At 34.9% G+C, this 18,210-nt stretch overlaps 2 protein-coding genes across 2 annotated transcripts; one reads left to right on the plus strand and one right to left on the minus strand.

Annotated features, from left to right (window-relative positions):
- Positions 1 to 7,538: 7,538 nt before the first annotated feature.
- Positions 7,539 to 10,015, plus strand: LOC111207965. Its single transcript, XM_048748959.1, has 4 exons — positions 7,539 to 8,480; positions 8,581 to 8,815; positions 8,906 to 9,453; positions 9,539 to 10,015. Exons 1-4 carry the CDS (start codon positions 7,539 to 7,541, stop codon positions 10,013 to 10,015), a joined length of 2,202 nt encoding a protein of 733 aa, XP_048604916.1.
- A 296-nt stretch (positions 10,016 to 10,311) lies between these two features.
- LOC106374127 lies at positions 10,312 to 13,446 on the minus strand. The gene is made up of 6 exons (XM_013814218.2): positions 12,697 to 13,446; positions 12,319 to 12,573; positions 11,956 to 12,237; positions 11,301 to 11,767; positions 11,119 to 11,224; positions 10,312 to 10,974 (listed from the first exon to the last, which is right to left on the minus strand). The coding sequence occupies exons 1-6, from the start codon at positions 13,444 to 13,446 to the stop codon at positions 10,312 to 10,314; spliced, it is 2,523 nt and encodes an 840-aa protein (XP_013669672.2).
- Between the last annotated feature and the right edge of the window lie 4,764 nt (positions 13,447 to 18,210).

Consider the following 18,210-nt stretch of genomic DNA (forward strand, 5'->3'; position numbering starts at 1 on the left):
CACTCTCAGCTTGATTAGATGATGAACTGAAGTGGATTTGCGGAGAAAGGTTTGATTGAATCTCTCAATCTGATGGAATGATGGATCGAAGTGACTGACTCTCTCAATCTGTGTACTGAGCTTGTTTGATTTGCACAAACAAACTAGACTCAAGAAATCAATAAGACAGCAAAGAATCTCTCTTTGAATCCTAAAGACCGTTATTTTATACAAAGAACAACTTTGATAAAACTGAATAAACTTTCTATTAACTTGGTGATTAAGGGTGCTCTTTACAATGGACGTCTAGTAGCTTATATAAGGCTCAGAGACAAAGGTCCTAACGTTCTAAAACAAATAGAAAAGGAAACAAATCAAGAAAAGTAACAAAATCGAAAAACTAGCCGTTGGAGCCTTTTATGGGATTTTGGCTCCAAGTGAGAAACTTGATTCTTCTTGAACCTGGACGGTTTTAATGGATAAGAGAGCTTCCTTGGGACCTTCCTGGGTGCTTGATAGGTTCTGATCTCGTGCCTGATTTGAAGAGAAAAGAGCTGTTGGACATTAATGTCGGTTTGCTCCAAATAAGGCAGGTTTGAGTAAATGAGGATCCTCCTGATCCAATGGTTGCTGGTGCATGGTATGAACTTGCAGAACTCCTCCTGGACTCCTAGAATATCTCCTGATTGGTTGAAATGATCTCCTGGTCGCCAATGTCTGGTTTGAAGCTGATTGAACCGGTTAGCTTCCAATTGAGGCAAGTGTAGAACTGGATTGATCGGTTTTGGAGATTGGATCATAACTTCATAATTCCGTGGCCATTTCTCCTGATCTTGGGCTTTCTGGAAATCTGATAACCTCCTATTGAATCCTATGATGGGCTTTGCTTCAGGCCGCTCCTTACTTGAGCTTAAATCTCCTTCTAAAGTCGGGTACTCGCAGATGGACGGGCTGTAAAACCTCTGACTTGTAAAATTTATAACTTCTTGCTCCGTGAATATTTTGGACTGATTCCAAATGGGCTGGACTCCTTCTTGAGTGTAGAGTCCATTAAAATTTGTCTTGTGACTTAAACCCTCCTAGTTTGTAAGATACGGCATTTTTAGTGAACATGTGTTCTGCTTGGCGCCTTGACTGGTTGAGAAGGGCTTTGGGTTGACCTCCGGTTCAGTTGCTGATCTGATGACCACATCATCACGGTACCAAGCCAGAACCACAAAGCCTACCAAATTCGAGAGGAAACAAACACCTGAGATTAAACGCCCCTTCTCAACCAAACCTTCGTCGGCAGGCCTAAGACCTCAACCTCTCTGTATTGCTTCAAGGAACGAAGCCACCGAGGAACAGAGAAACATAAGATCATCCGGGAAACACACTTATTAAAAGGCCGGGAGAAGGACTCCTTAACTGATATGGAGAGGTGACAGGAGATCTGAAACTTCTGAAGGATGTAGGCATGTTCTGCTCACCACACAACACTACGCCACCGTTACACCACCGCTTACACCGTAACTGAAACAAGACCGAAGACAAACACTAAAACCCAACATGGAAGCTTTAGATTCAAACTCCCGAGAGAAACAAGAGCAGAGGACACATATCTGAGGAAACTCGAAACCGGTTCCATCCATCGAATTTCACCGGCGCTAGAGACACGATACCTCTTTAAACAAGACGAAAGACAAACCTCTAATCTCCTCGTTCCTCAGACGAGCATGAACCTGATGGGGAAGAGATGTCGCCGGAGAGCAAACTAAGTACCACCAACTGCTACAGCCATAGATGAAAGAAGACAAGGAAATCATCTCCGGTGCCGGCGAGGAGCGCCAAACACCGGAGAACGGCGGATCTGGACCAGACGGAGGCTTGGCGGCGTGCTTGGTTGAGAGAGATATTTGGGTTTATTAACTATCATCGGTGAGGTATGTAAAATAAGGATTCTATACAAATAATACTGATATTTAAATGTAACTGAATTGCTAAATTTTGTTTTAATAATTGTTTAAAAATTGAGCTATTTACAAACAAACACATGGTATAACAAATTGTTGTGGGGTTCTAAAACTACGTTGTTTTTTAGATACGATTGTGTCTAAAACTGTCACTTTTATAATTTTTTTATATTTTTTTTTCTTTTCTTTTATGGTTTAGATACCATAAAGAGTATCTCTCGTTGGAGTTACTCTTATTTCATTGCTTTTTCAATTTTATATTATTAAAATTTTCTTCGGATACTCTATCACATACCATTGATGGACTTCATCACATACCATTAATAGTGGAAAAAAAGGGTAGTGGTGATGTGTTTGTCGGCATCTATATGTATCCATCCATGCATGTTGAATGAAGCACCATTCACATGCGTGAAAATTTTTTGTCTGGATTTAAATGGGCCCAAGAAGAGCAGCTATAGTATAGAAACACTACAAGAAATATGTACATTCTTAGCGGGAAAATATGCTATAGTAGACCTTTCATAGCGAATTCATAAATGCTATGTCATCGGCAGCCATCGTAGGGTACCCTCCTACGATAGCGTTTTATCGTGACGCTACGAAATGTGTGGATACTGTAGCAATAACTGGGTGATATTATTAACTCCACTATAGCACGCTTATTTTTGTTATAAATTGTTTACGATTCATTTTTCGTGCTATGATAGGTCCTTCATCAATAGCAATTTCGAATCGTTATTATATTTTGTGCTATTATATATACTAGGAAACAAACCCGCGCATTCGCGCGGACATCAAATTCTTTACTAAAAAATCATTTAATATTAATAGAATGTGTATTTTTTTATTTAATACTTTTAAATTTTGTTTGATTGGTCGACCTTCTCTCGTGTTCAGTATTAGGAATGTCAACCTCTTTGATTAGCCTTTGCGGATTCCTTAATTCGCATTCTGCATGATAATTGTTTTGGCATGGGGTATTTTTTTTACCCATAATTGGTATTTGCAGTATGTGCAACCATCAAACCATAGACTAAAGCAAATTGACAAAACATAATTCCATTAACCAATATATGGTACTCTGGAACCTATCATTGACTTACAGCACTGTTTCAAAATGTTTCTGGCCAAAGATTTAATCCAGAGTATGCTTTCATCCATCGATAAATATAGATTTCTTGATTTAGACTTCAATCTCCACTTTTCAAGCATCTACCTGAATGAGACATAAGACGCTCTTATATATATTTTTGTACTAAATACTCCTCATATCCTGTATTTTAGAATATATTTAAATCCACTTTATATTTCACTCTAAAATAGAGTTTGAAGTAATCCTACTCTTTTTCACTCTATAATAGACTAAAAATAGATTTGTTCCATAAATAGAGTAATTCATTTAGTTTTTGTTTATCACTCTATTTCATTTTAAAATAGAATACTATAGGAGAAGAACCTAACTCCATTATAAAGTTATTATATTTTCAAGAAAAAATAGAATAATCCATTGGAGATGATCTTATCCCATCAAAATAGTAATAGCATTATTTAATCCATTCTTTACTAAAATTTGTATCTGTTTAATTTAATAAAAATATATTTATTTTATAATTTTTTATTTTTATATAAATTTATTATTCTTGTTTCATTTTTCTCCCACATTTATTAACTATATATTTTTACCATACACAAGTTTGCAAAATATACTATACACATATGGAATATTAGTTTGAGTTATTTTAAGTTTATTATATTTTTATTTTAAAATACTGATCAATTTAGGAATTTATGGGAAAATATCAAATATTGACAATATTAGCTACTCAAAAGAATAACAAAAAAATTGTGGTTGTCTTTTAATAATCTCCCAAAAAAATATTCATAAAAAAATAGTAATTTGTAAAAAAAAGCCATTTACAATTATAAATAAAAATTAATCTTGACCTTATTATAACTGGAAAATATCTTTTAGATATAAAGATTTTTTATTGCAACATATATTTTTACCTCTATAATATGACTGATCGAATATTAAATAGTCGACGAGTACTGTGTAAATCGTTGTAACTTAGTTAATAAAGTTTTTCTGGGTAACCGATAAGCATTGTTCCTATTGTCCATTTCTGGGTCAAATTAATTGATATATATATATATATATATCTATATATATATATATATATATATATATATATATATATATATATATATATATATATATATAGTAAATAGCAGATGACTGATGCAAATATATAATGTTAAAAAATTGAATGGCATACAAATTTCATAGATTTTTTATACAATTTGTAGTGACAATTTTCGAAGACGAAACTGTTGAAAAACTTTAACTGAATGAAATGGTTGTTCTAAGAGATGTAACTAATTAAATGAAGGGATGTCTTCTAATCTCAATTCTATGTAAGCAATTTATATTTAAAATAAATCTAAAACATTTAGCTTAAAAATTCTTATAGAGAATATTGATCTAATAAAATTGAAAAGTGAGTTTTCTCCGTATTCTAATCTAAAATACGAAAGAAAATTAAATTAAGATTAGATATAAAACGATGGTTGCATGAAATATTATGTAATGGAAATAGAGTGCCAAATATGTGTTTCATAGAGTTCTCCAAAATAAATATGTTTTTAAGAACACTATATTATAGAATAACAAAAAAACAAAGTAACAATTGGAAGACATAAATTATTTCAATGAATGAATGCCTTTTATTTCTAATATGATTCCTACATAAATAATTGGACAATTCTCTCAAATAGTCATTTTTAAGTTTTTGTCACAAAATAGCCATCAAGAAAGAAAATGACCAAAATAGCCCTTTTTCATTTTGAAAATTTTAATATTTATTTTTTATTTTTTAAAATTTGAAACCCTATCTCCAAAACTCCACCCCTTAACTCTAAATCCTAAGTTTAGATTAGTTAACCCAAAGGTAAAGATACACTTTTACCTTTTAATAAAACTTGTTTTGGTTATTTTCTTCATTGATTTTTTTTCCGAAAAAAATTAAATAAAAATTATCTTAAAGAATTTCTCTAAATATTTAAACCATTAAATTAAACTTTCTTGAGAACCAATTTCATGTATTGGCACACATGGAAGTACAACTTTCCACCGGTCAACTTTAAATGTATTATTTTCAATTTAGAGATATTTTCAGTTTTATGCTTAGTTTTTATATGCAGTAGTTATTAATCACTAACATCACCGCATTTAGTTAGTACTCTTCTCCTCGAAATTACAAATTCCACCGATTATTTTTGCTGGATTTTACTATGACCATTTCTCTTGTTGATATGTTGCATATATTTTAGATGCGTATTAAATTATTGATCAACACTTGATCTGTTCATCATATCAGAATGTTAATTTCACCTTTCACTTTTTTCTGCAGACAAAATTATATAATTGCTATGATACGGTTAGTTCAAGATCGTGTTAGTCATTTATTTAAGCCTGGTACAATAACTTTTGAATTAAAATGCCATGAGACAACATCTGCAAATTTTAAACAAAGGTCTTAAGGCAGCTCCAGGCTACAATGTCGTTTGTTGTACGGATGCTACAGCCAGTAAAAAGAAAGCAATTGAAGTTTCCAAAGTGTGATTGCAGACTATCAGTTTCTTATCACGAAGGCTACATCATGTTCAAATAATCTTGATGAGTTTATCACAGACTCACGAATATTCATGCGCACCTCTCGTGTGTTACCAACGACTGTCTTATTAAGACTTGGAATCTAACAAATTCTGTGAACACGTTCTTTTAATCTTCAAAAGAGAATAATTACTTCCCCCTGAGGTTAAGTTCCACAAAATAAATAACAAAGAAAACACATGATTTGGACAAAAGATAGCTATTGTTAAAAAAGCTACAGATGACCAAAAGAAAATTGGAGTGGATATTCACTACACCAGACAAGACAAAATTCTCCTACCTAACAAAATATCACTCTGACCAATTTTTCGCAAATACCAATGATACAAAAAGAAAGAGGAACTTGCCCGATTTAATCTGCTCCCAAAAGCGAGTCAAAAACTCATTTGTTGATTGAAACGCATCGATCGCTGTATCTCAGAGTAATAAGAACCCTACCTAGAATCTACAATCTATTTACTCTCGTTTGACTACACATATCTACAATTTGTGCAATCAGTTAAACGACATCTCTATCAATCATGGACGAACAAAAATTTTGGTAAGAAATACATCACCTATGACTGACAAGCGAGATTCCGACAGTGCCCCCACCGTCCTCTAACGGAGACCAACCGTCGTCTTCCCGACGAGTCACCAGAGCAAGTCGCTCTCGCAGCCTACGCAGCAAGGCCCTTCCGATACACTTCAAATCGCCGCCGACAATAGCTATTCCGTCACGATGTACGATGTCCGCGAGGGGGAGAACACTACCATCGCCGGCTAGGTCACCGGACAAATTGCAGCGCCTCCACACTCGATGAAACCGAGAAAGTGAATTTGGGGAGAAATTTTGTGTGCGCGTGTATTACAACTGGCAGTCAACGGCATCAATATTAGAGATCCTCAATTAGGTTTAACGGTGGTGAAAACGGAAAATGATATATTCCATAAAGAAAAAGAACGACGGAGACATCTATATTATAATGATTGATTTTTGGGAAAAAAGTTAATGTAGCCCTAATTTATCAGTTTATTACTAGATTAGTTCTAATATTTTTTTAATTACTGGTTTAGTTTTGATATCTATAATGCCCTTAGACTCTTTGTTATGTAAAACGCTAATTACAAAACTGCCATTAATATAATTTTTAATTTTTTTTAAAAATAATAATAATTACAATTTTACCATTTGATAGATTTATTTGATTCACGTTACAAGAAGCAACAGACTTATTAACCATAGATTTATTTCTACATTGCCACGAACTTATTTAAAATCGATAGACTTAATTTGATTTTCACAGATTTATTTGATAGATTTATTTTTCTTTGGCAATAGATTTATTTAATTTTGACAGATTTATATCTTATAGATACAGACTTATCTAAAGTTGACAGATTTATTTAAGGTTGACAGATTTATTTAAGGTTTGATAGATTTATTTGCTCTTTAGACACAGATTTATTTATTTTTGACAAACTTATTTTTGTTTTCATAGATTTGTTTTCATTTGCCCACAAATTTATTTAGTTTTGATAGACTTCCAACCGATTTATTTCTTTTCAATAGATTTAGTTAACAAACTTCAACAGATTTATTTACTTTTGACCACAGATTTTTTTTATTTTTGAAGACAGACTTATATAATTTTAACCAATTAACCAAAATCGTGACAAACCATGTAAATCAGATTTAATTTAAACCAAACAATAATTTAAATGCGAAAACCAAACCGTAACTTAATTTAAACCAAATCAAAATTTAATTTAAATCAAAATTTAATTGTGTAAACCAAGTCATAACTTAATTTAGACCAGAAATAAAATTGAATCAAACCCTAATCTAAACAAAATCTAATCAAGTTCGTTACCTATTACGTCAAGCCGTCTTCTTCTTCTTAGGCTGTTCATGTTTTCTTTCCATCAATTCTCCTATCTTTTTTTCACAGATGGGGCAACTTACTCTTACATGTGGTAAATGGATATATCAAGAAACTAGATGGCTATTTGGTGTTGACAAGAAAAAAGAGAGCAAAGTTATAGAAGTAAACGATAGGATTTGCTATGAAGATTTTGTTCAGATGGTGATCAGAGAGTACAAAGTCGATACACAAAATTACAAGGTGGAATTGAGCTACATGTATCCCAAAAAGGTTTTGTTGACATTACCACAAAACACACCGCCTATAGATATCGGAAATCAAAGACAATTTTCTGGATTTTTGGAGCAACTAAAGACCGAACCGATGAGAATTTGTCTTGAACTTAAGGAAATAGATTTGGAGGAAGAAGATGATGATGTAGCTGCCGAAGAAGTCGCTGTAAGTGATGAGGAAGATGATATATTTGATTATTGTGATGATTCAGATGGAGCATCTTCGGGGGATGAAGACTTCACATCGTACGGGATACAAGTTGAAGAAGACAAAAATAAAAAATCACCAAGTACGAAGAGTGAATCCACGTACGCGAGCGCTCATGCAAAAAGCATTACTCAACATGCTAAGTTAGAGTTAGATTCGCTGAATCTAGCTGTTGGACAACGATATGACACAAAAGATGCATTGGAGACTAGGTTGAAGATATGGTCAGTCCTTCAGCAATTTGACTTTAAAGTGGATGTATCGAGGCAAGATATATTAGTGATCAAGTGTTGGGTTGAAAGCTGTACATGGAGAGTAAGAGCCACCACAATTGGAGAATCTACTCAGTTTACTATTCGGGTGTACAATCCAGAACACTCATGTTCTGTTACAGAGCGTTCTGCTCGTGCCCGACAAGCAACTCCAGAAATTCTTACATTATTGTATGTGGACTATGTCGGAGGTGTTGATTCAAAAGTTCTCCCAAAACATGTCGGGGACGCCTTAAACATGAGATTTGGTGTCAAGGTATGTCTATCGAATGACATAATTTTATTATTTTTGTTTTGATTGAACATATATATTATGATGTGGCTAACATTTTTTTCTTTTAAAAAATTATAACTAGATGGATTATTGGAAATCCCATAGGACACTTCTATGTGCAAGAAATATGGTTAGAGGTTCCCCGGAGAGTGGATATTCAGATTTGCCCACATATCTATATCATATAAGAAGAGCGAATCCTGGAACTTACACGCGTTTGGAAGTCGATGAGCTCCACAGATTTAAGTATTTGTTCCTTGCATTTGGTGCTAGTATCAATGGATTACCCTACATGAGAAAGGTAATTATCGTGGATGGTACATTTCTGCAGGGAAAATACAAAGGAACACTACTAACTGCAACAGCTCAAGATGGAAATTTTCAAATATTTCCAATTGCTTTTGCAGTCGTTGACACCGAAAATGATAACTCTTGGGAATGGTTCTTCCGACAGCTTAGCAATGTGATTCCAGATGATGAAGAACTTGCACTTATATCTGATAGGCATAAAGCTATTGGTAAAGCTATTGGAAAGGTGTTTCCAAAATCTAGTCGTGGAATCTGCACATACCATCTTTACAAAAACATATTGTTACGTTTCAGAGGTGGTGATGCATTTCGGTTGGTTAAAAAAGCTGCAAATGCTTTTAGGATTTCGGATTTCAATACTATATATCATGAGATCGAGTTGTTGAATCCAGCACTACATAAGTATTTGGAAGGTGCTGATATAAAAAAGTGGGCTCGTGTGCATTTTCCTGGTGATAGATACAACTTGACAACAACAAACATTGCAGAGTCAATCAACAAAGTGATATCAAGCTCCAGAAGTTTGCCAATTGTAAAACTTTTGGATGCAATCCGGTTAATGATGACGAGGTGGTTTGCAGATAGAAGGACTGATGCAGGAAAAATGAAAACAACCTTGACTCGTGGGGTAGAGAAAATGTTGGAGGTAAGAATTTTCAAGTTTCTCCATTATTTACTTTCAGTTTAAAGAGTTAGTTTGGGTAATGAAGTTGTAACTTTTGTTTTGACAGAAACGTGTACCACACGCGAAGACGCTAACGGTACAAACAATCGATCTTCATCATTCACAAGTGACAAGTGGATCATCTCTCCATGTAGTTAATTTGACACGGAGACAATGTACTTGTCGTCGCTTTGATATCGAGAAGTTACCATGTGTTCATGCAATTGCTGCAGCGGAGTCTCGTAAAACATCTCGCATCTCTCTCTGTCATCCCTATTATCATAGGTCATATTTATGTAATGCATACTCCACTTCTATAATGCCTCGAGATGCTGTTTCACCAGTTTCAGAAGATGTCACCATGAAGATATGTTTGCCCCCGGTAGCAAGTACGCAGCCGGGAAGACCTAAAAAGTCGAGAATCAAATCTGCATTGGAGAAAGCTATTGGGAAAAAAAGGCCAAGAAAAGAACATGTATGTTCACGTTGTCATCAATATGGTCATAATTGTAAGACGTGTAAGGTTAAAGTAGCTAGTGATTAGTTGATTTATGCAAGTGTTTTAAAATTTTGAACTTTTGTTTCTTTAGTTTCAGAGGAAGACATTCGACAGATTTAAAGTTATCAAACTTACAATATTCAGTTTCAGTACTCTGTAACAGTGCCAAATACGTAAATCATAGCTGAAACATATTTTATACGTACAGTGCCAAACAAAACAAAAATATCAGTGCTAAAAAAATTTTAATTTAACAAAGAGTCAAAGTGGGATTCACTAAAAAAATCTCTACTAACCTTAATAAAACTGAGAAACTAAACTAACACAAATATACTAATATACTACATTGGTGAATGAGGAAATAAATGAGCTATTTGCGGCTGTCCAACCTCGTCATAAATCTCAGCAGCTAGATTCTTTCGAATATCTGGAATGTTTTTATCACTTAACCCTTCAAATGTGCAACCGATTGCCAAGCACTCAATGTACTTTATGGTATAAACACCACAGTCTCCGGGTTTTTCATTTTGTGGAACGGTTCTCAGTCTTCGTACAGCGAATTGTTTATCACTTTTCTTCCGAAGAGTAGTAGGAACCATAGCATTCAGAATCGTCGGAATCATCTTCGCAAAAGGCCGACAAACATTTCGAATTTCTTTATTGTCCTCTACTATGCTAAGAATGCTGTCATACACGTGAATGGTTTCCTTCCCCAAGTCAATATCTAAAGCAACCCAGTGATTACCATTTATGAAATGACATGCATACAGATGATCAACATCTTGAAGCCACTTCTTGTTTGTGATGCGGTCAGCTGGATATGTGCCATTGAAAATACCCTTATATATATCCGTTGCACTCCACGTTTTAGGGTTGAACTCTTTGAAATCACTGACAAGTTTGATGACGACACACTGATCCAAAAACACAATGCGCTGAGAATGGTACGGTGAAGGATCACAAAGAGATCTCTTATGGAACATATGCATTGCAGACCACATATGCTGAACAGAATAATTAAAAACAAAATCATATATTAGAGCAAGAACAATAAAAAGACTAATAACTATATGCTTTCAGTATTTTCTAAAAGATAACAAGAACAAAGCTTGAAGTTAGTCAGCCATATGTAAAGAAATAATGCTTACCCAGTTAGTCAGCCAACCATATGTAGGTGTACGCCACTCTTCTCTTGGAGTTATAAGCACTTTATAAAATTCGACACTACATTCAGAGGTTCTGTCTGGTTCCTCCCTAAAACAAAATTATATAGCTTAAAACAAATAGTAATGAAACATTGTTCAACAGGAGAAAAGAAAAAGAAGCATACTCATCATCCAGTAGAAAATGTAGTAAGTTCCGAATTTTAGTGTCTTCAACAACAGCAAACGGATCATATGCTGAGACAGATGGTATTACACCTGTGATGATGCGCTTGACGGTAGAATTTCCTATGAATGGAAATAACTGAGACGATGCTAACTTTGTTTGGCGCTTCGGCTGAGGCGTGGAAGATGTAGGCTTATTAAACTTTCTAGCTGCTGCTGCAATTGCATCTAAGCCATCACTAACTTTTCTAATTTTTTCACGCTGCTTTGTATCAGACCATGTTTCCTCAGAGGCAGTATCGAGTAGATGTGGGACTTGTATCTTGGTTTTGAAAACCTTATTCTCAAACAAATTATTCTTATCAAGTCCCATATCTCCACCTTTTTTGCATGTCTTCGTCACTTTCTTAACAACATGTCGAGCTGGTATACCATCCTGAGACGTGGATTTAATCTCCACCATCCAAGACTTCACAAAAAAAATATTAATCAATAACTTAATAGAATCACGAATACTAGCACGTAATGTAAATTAGATAAGACAAAATATTGCTATGACTTTTACACTCTCCTCACAATTTTCAGACAAACTAGAAAACTAGATATGATCTTAATAGGCAAAATTAAAAATATAAGACTAAGTTAAAAGTAACTTACCATAGCATCACTTGTCACTTCCTCATTGATATTCACATTGGAGTTGGCAGCTTCTTTTGTTTCTTCAGGTACCATTTTTCCTTTCATCTTTCGCATTTCCATCTCCAAGATGGCGACTTTCTCAATTAAGGGACCAATTATGACATCAACCTTCGTACCAATTGCTGCATCCAAACCAGCCATTAATTTAGTAGCCATATTGGTGTTCATGTTGTCTACTTTTTCGGTCAGAGTCTTCAACATGGTCAACATCGCAGTGCTTGGCGTATCATTACCGTCAGCCTACATTAAAACCATTGAAGAATTTAGAAAATCTTATCATACCAACTAGTATTTAATACCAAAATATAATATTGTACTCACATTATACCGACCATCTTCCATAGGTTTAGCCTTCTTATCCTTGTTTGCTGAATCCTCTGAAACATTCATGGGGATAGATTCTTTACGCTTAGTCCTCTTCGTAACAGAAGTTTCAACTAAATCCCATGCTTTACGATTGACACAGTCATCAAGTATATCACGGATCAAGTGGTTCACATTTTCATCTTCAAGCTCACCATCCCATTTAGGGACTAAATTCTCGTCAACGTGTGAAAAGAAATGCCGTACACGAACCTGGAAATAAAAAATGAATGTGAGATTCGTTCAATTTAAGAGTCAAAACAAACATAAAAGTAAAAAAAAACAAGAGTAAAGAAATCACCAAAAACAAGAAATAAAACATTACAAATTTGGTACCTTATCTTCGTGTTTGATTTTTTCTTGTCTAATGAAGTCGTCAGACACGAACCGTTTTCTTGATCCAGCCCATGAAAGGAGAGGAACTTCTGCCCCAACAATTTTGTTTCCGTACTGCTCTCCTAGGCCAGTAACAGCCTCATATCCCCATATGAGTAGCACGTACACAAATCCTTCCATTGTATATGATTTCTTTGCGTCATAACTGACACACTTAATGGAGTGTATCAAACTCTTACATGCAACTCGACCCCATGGATATCTCTCGAAAGCTTCAAAATCAAGTACTCGCTTTGCACACTCCAACGGGATCCGACGTGTAGGAGCTATGCCAAATATTGCGATATGCAAAATACACAACCGTCCTACCATAATCCTTTTCTCAAGACTCCAGTTCTTGCATCTTCCCAATACCAACTGCAACTCATTCAGACTAGGACCAACAGTTGTACACACATTCAGTTCTGCCCAAAATTCTTTATGGTCAACTTTGCAAAGGTCGCCATCATCAAACATATCACAATTCAAACCAGTTATCTCACCAAACTCTAACAAAGAGAGACGAATCGGCTGCCAATCAATTAACGACCATATCTCATAGTTCTTTCTAACTACCAGCTGATGCGTTAAGAGGTAATGAACAACCTTTGCAGACCATATGAAATCAAGCTCGTAAATTCTAGGAAAAACTCCAACTGATGACTTCTTCAGTGCATCCCATGCGTCGTTTCCTACTCCTACTTCCACCATTTGAAAATTTGACAAATAACTATAGTAACTCATACTCTTTTGTTGGTTAGGTGTTTTCCCCTTTTTGTATAGTCGTTGTGGATAATTAGTCGTAGTGCTAGCTGAGGCCATATCTAGCAATGGAAAGTTCAAAGTAACATTAGCATGAAATAACTACAGAGAAATGCATATAAATAACAAATAAATATTCACTATATAACATGTAAGAGTTGGTTACACTGACTAAAATGAACTGATAGATGTTAAATTGACAAACAAACAATGAAAAATCTAAATCAATACTGTTTTATGACTTCACATTGAGGACAAAGATTGAAACCATATACTGACCTTGAGTTGATGTTTAACGTGGTCAGTAGCAACTAGAACTGATTCAAATTTTGTCGGAACCTAAAACCACCGTGACTGTGAACAAAATTAATTGTTTTGAAATTCATTCAAATCTGAGAGGAAGACTGAAACCAGAAATAAATATTGGACAGAGACTTACGACTGTGAATCTAACCGGCGGACAAGCTCCACTAGCGGAGAAGACAAGAGCCTCCGGAACCTAGACTCCTCCGAGTAAGGTGTTTCTCCCTGTACAAAACGACGCTCTTCACGCCGGTGAACACGAGGCAAGTCGGAGGAACGGAGAAATCGAAAGCCCTCAGAGGCAGTCTACGTTCGTCGACAATGGAACCATAAACCCTAATTTTTTTACTCAAACCTATCGTGTGTTGTTATTTTATTAATGTGTATTTTATTTTTAATTTTCTTATTCTATTAATGTAAAAATAGAAATAAATAACAATATAGAGGGTTAATCCGTCTTTTACCCCTTTAGTTAACATATGTCGATAGACGAGAGCTAGATTAGTAATTAACTGAAAAATGAGAGTTAGATTGAGTAATTTTCTCTTGATTTTTTGCTCACTCTTTCCCACTTTTAAAAAGTGTAAAAAAGTGTCAAATCCATGACTCAAAGTGTCAAGTCCATGACTCGAACCCAGGTTATTAAGATATAAACACCAACATTTATACCACTAAACTAAAGAATAATTTGTACATTGATGGCCGAAACTAATATATATTTATGAAGGTCGGAAACCCTTGCTTCTTCGGCTTTCTCTGTGGGCCGGGCCTAGGGAAGGAAAATAATATGGATTGTTTTTAATTGAATTCCTGATTCTTTGTTGAATAATATTATTTACAGATTCTAGATTCTGTGATTCATGAGTTTATTCCCGCTGGACGTGCTAATCATTACATGCCATCTTTGAAAGCCGATTCCATTGTGTAAGTCGATCGTCTTGAGGTTGATAGGTGCTCAAGCATGTACAAGATAACTAATCATTCTTTCCTCATTCGTTTCATCTCACCAACTATTATTGATGAAGTCATCACGGATGCTCCTAAGATCAATCTCCAGTCATAATTAGATTGTTCGACAATTTCCAAGTGATTGCGAACACAAACCTAATACTCACAGGTATATTATCATATTGCATCTGGGTTTATATTATGTTTCGATATCATAACTGATATTTAAACTCGCAGATGTGATTGGGCAAATCCGTTCTGTCCAGGGCTCTGACCTTACCAAAGAAACAACCCGAGTCGTTATCCGTCTCCTCATTGATCCGTAAGAAACAATCAACACACAATTCCCTTTATATTATTATCTATATTGTGCTAACATCAATAATCAAAAATATTTCCTACCCAAAATATGTGGTCGTCTATTTATCTCTCTTACTTATCAAACTAATTTTACACAAACTTTTATTTTACAGCTTAAAAGAAACCACAACATCTCAAACAATCAAAACACCAAAAACTAGAATTCCAAAAAAGACAAATCATTAATGATCACCTCTCTTTTTTGTCTAATCTTAGAAATAAACTTCAAAACAAATATACCAAATCAATCACCTCAACTAAAACTCAACGACACATACATCGAGTCAGCTAAACAAATACAAACTATATGGCCAACTATTTAACAATTTACAAACTTACTTTCGCAAAGAAGAAGACGAAGACGACAACCAAGATCAGTGAAATTACCTAAACAAAAAAACAGAGTAAATTACGAACTCTGATAAATACAACTAACAATGATTTTTGTTTACATATTACCCATCAAATAAAAGAGAAACAAACACAACCAAACCAGAAGATACAAGATAAAATCCCGACATACACAAAGGCGGCAACAACATCTCCACCTGCTCACTCCTCTTGTCTTATTAAAACAGCTTACATGCCCAATGTCAACAGGTCAATGTTATTGTCTTCTTATGAGAAATACATAAATTCGTTTAAAACGCATTAATGCCCAAATACTCAGAACTGTCACTCATTTTATAGTTAATTCTACAAGTCTTCATGTATTTGTTTTAAAGGTCCGGTAAGAGCAACAAGTTTAAAAATAAAAAAAAAACATATAACAAACATAATAAGGATAATAAAAATTATTACTTAATACACAAAACTTACACAACTAAACTGGAGAAAAAATATCCAAAAACAAAAGGTACTCTCAACAACTTTAATATAATTTATGTACTCTTAATAGTACAAGAAACAAATTAAAAAGACAAACAAACAATAAGTCTCAGTGACACAGCAAACAACACCACGAACTATATCATTCACATTACTAACACAGTTTAGTACTTCATAAGTGGATAATGCATACACAATTCATCATCACAACTCTAACCCTATAACAATAAAAAAAACTTGAAAAACAACTCAAAACACAAAATTCACAACTACAATAACCCTAGCAAATATTAAGATGAAACAAAAATTATGTCCACAACTCCGCGCTTGCGTGGAGGCAATGCCCCTAGTATGAAGAAAAGATGATAAAAAACTGAATGGAAAAAGAACAATGGTCATTGATTTTAAGCACAAAAAGAAACGAGTCAAGTGACGGTTTTGAAAAGTTGTGACTTTTGAGAAGTGAGTCAAGTGACGATTCAAAGAAAGAAAACGAAAGAGATACCGTTTGCATATTGATGACATAAGACACTAAATAAAACTTATATTTTATCCATTAGATCACATAACTGAAACAATCTCAACCGTACAATTTCAATTTTATTTTTCTATAAAAAATGCTGACATCACCGAACACAGATTGTTGGTTTGCTATTATATATAGATGTAACGTACAATAGCTGTTGGTAATTGCTGTAATAAATTGTTTTATAGCTCCCAAATATCGATGGTAATGTAATTCGTAGGTTTATTTAAATGCTATGGTAGTTGATTATAACAGTTTATTTTTTGCTATTGCTGAATTGTTCCAGAGCTATGGTTTGGTTATTCTCGAAAATGGGTTTCAATCTGAAATGTTATAATAAAACTTAACCATTTATAAAACTTAACCATTCATAAACGTCATACATATGTCTTAAGAAAATAAAGTTCACACATTCAGTTTCAAAACAGAAAGACATAAGCAAACATAATAAGCAAACATAAGTTGATTATCCTAGTTTAAAACTAGCAACTTCTGGACCAAACTTCTTCATTCCCCCTGCATGCTGCAAAAAATCAATACCTCTCATCAGTTAAGCAATTACCATTTGCAGCTTAAAAACGCAAAGCACAACACTTACATCAGACTAAAATATGACCAATTTATCAATTGGCCATACAATTGACGAACCATGTGCATCTTTCACAGACTTAATTTCATCTGATTTCCTCCAAACTTCTGCATCATCTACCATCACTACATCTACCCACACTCTAGCTGCATTAGGACCCAAGCGTACAAAATGGACACGATCTTCAGCAACATCTTGTTTCCTCTCACCAATGTCCATCAATTTTCACTTCTGATTCACTTTCATAGCTCCATGATTAAGCTGACAAGTTTACAATATAAACCATTTAAAACTTAGATTTTGATATAACAAGATGATTTCGAAGTAAGCAAAAATATTACCTGAATTGTTGATTGAGACTTCTCAGGTGGAGTTTTAGAAGTTGTTGCTCCTGATTTTTCAGTATGAAACTTAGAACCTACACCTGCAGCTCTAGCTTTTCCTACTGATGCTTGTTGTCTTGTTGCTTCTGGTGGGTTTTCAAAGACCACTTTGCGAGGAGGCCATGAAATAAAAGACGATAAGCAGTCGTCAAGGTATGCCTCATCCATCGTCGGCCTCCATAAATATGTACCACTTTCATGTACCACATCAAGAAAGACTAACTACTTTCGGTCCGAGAGGAAGTCCATTCACCATTGAATTTGGCGCTTGTGTCTGCCAACGTCCTTCACCAACAACTACATTATCATCAGATAAATCCAGTAGTAGTTTGCATTTGTTGAGAGAGTTAGATCTCGAGCCCTGTCAAAGACATTGTGAAAAAATTTCATCAAAGACCAAATCATTACCTTAACTACTATGAGAATGCTACAAAAACCCTTACCAGTGGTGCAATGTTGTTGGGGTCGAAAACAGTTATCTCGAAATCAACGGCTAAGATTATCATTTTAGCAAATTCTTCACGAAAGACTTCTCGAAAGAATCATCGGAAGAATACAAATACTTACGGACGAGTCTCCGGAAAGATCGGTACGAAAAGAGACAGGTCAAGACCCGATAACCAGACCGTTCTCACTTGTCCACCTCACCCATGGGCGAGGACGACCATCACCTAGGCCACCTTGCCCATGGGCGAGGACGACCAGCACCACGGTCATCTCGCCCATGGGCGAGGACGACCAGCACCACGGTCACCTCGCCCATGGGCGAGGACGAC

Source organism: Brassica napus, chromosome C2 (assembly GCF_020379485.1).
Source record: "Brassica napus cultivar Da-Ae chromosome C2, Da-Ae, whole genome shotgun sequence".
In the NCBI taxonomy this organism is placed as follows: domain Eukaryota; kingdom Viridiplantae; phylum Streptophyta; class Magnoliopsida; order Brassicales; family Brassicaceae; genus Brassica; species Brassica napus.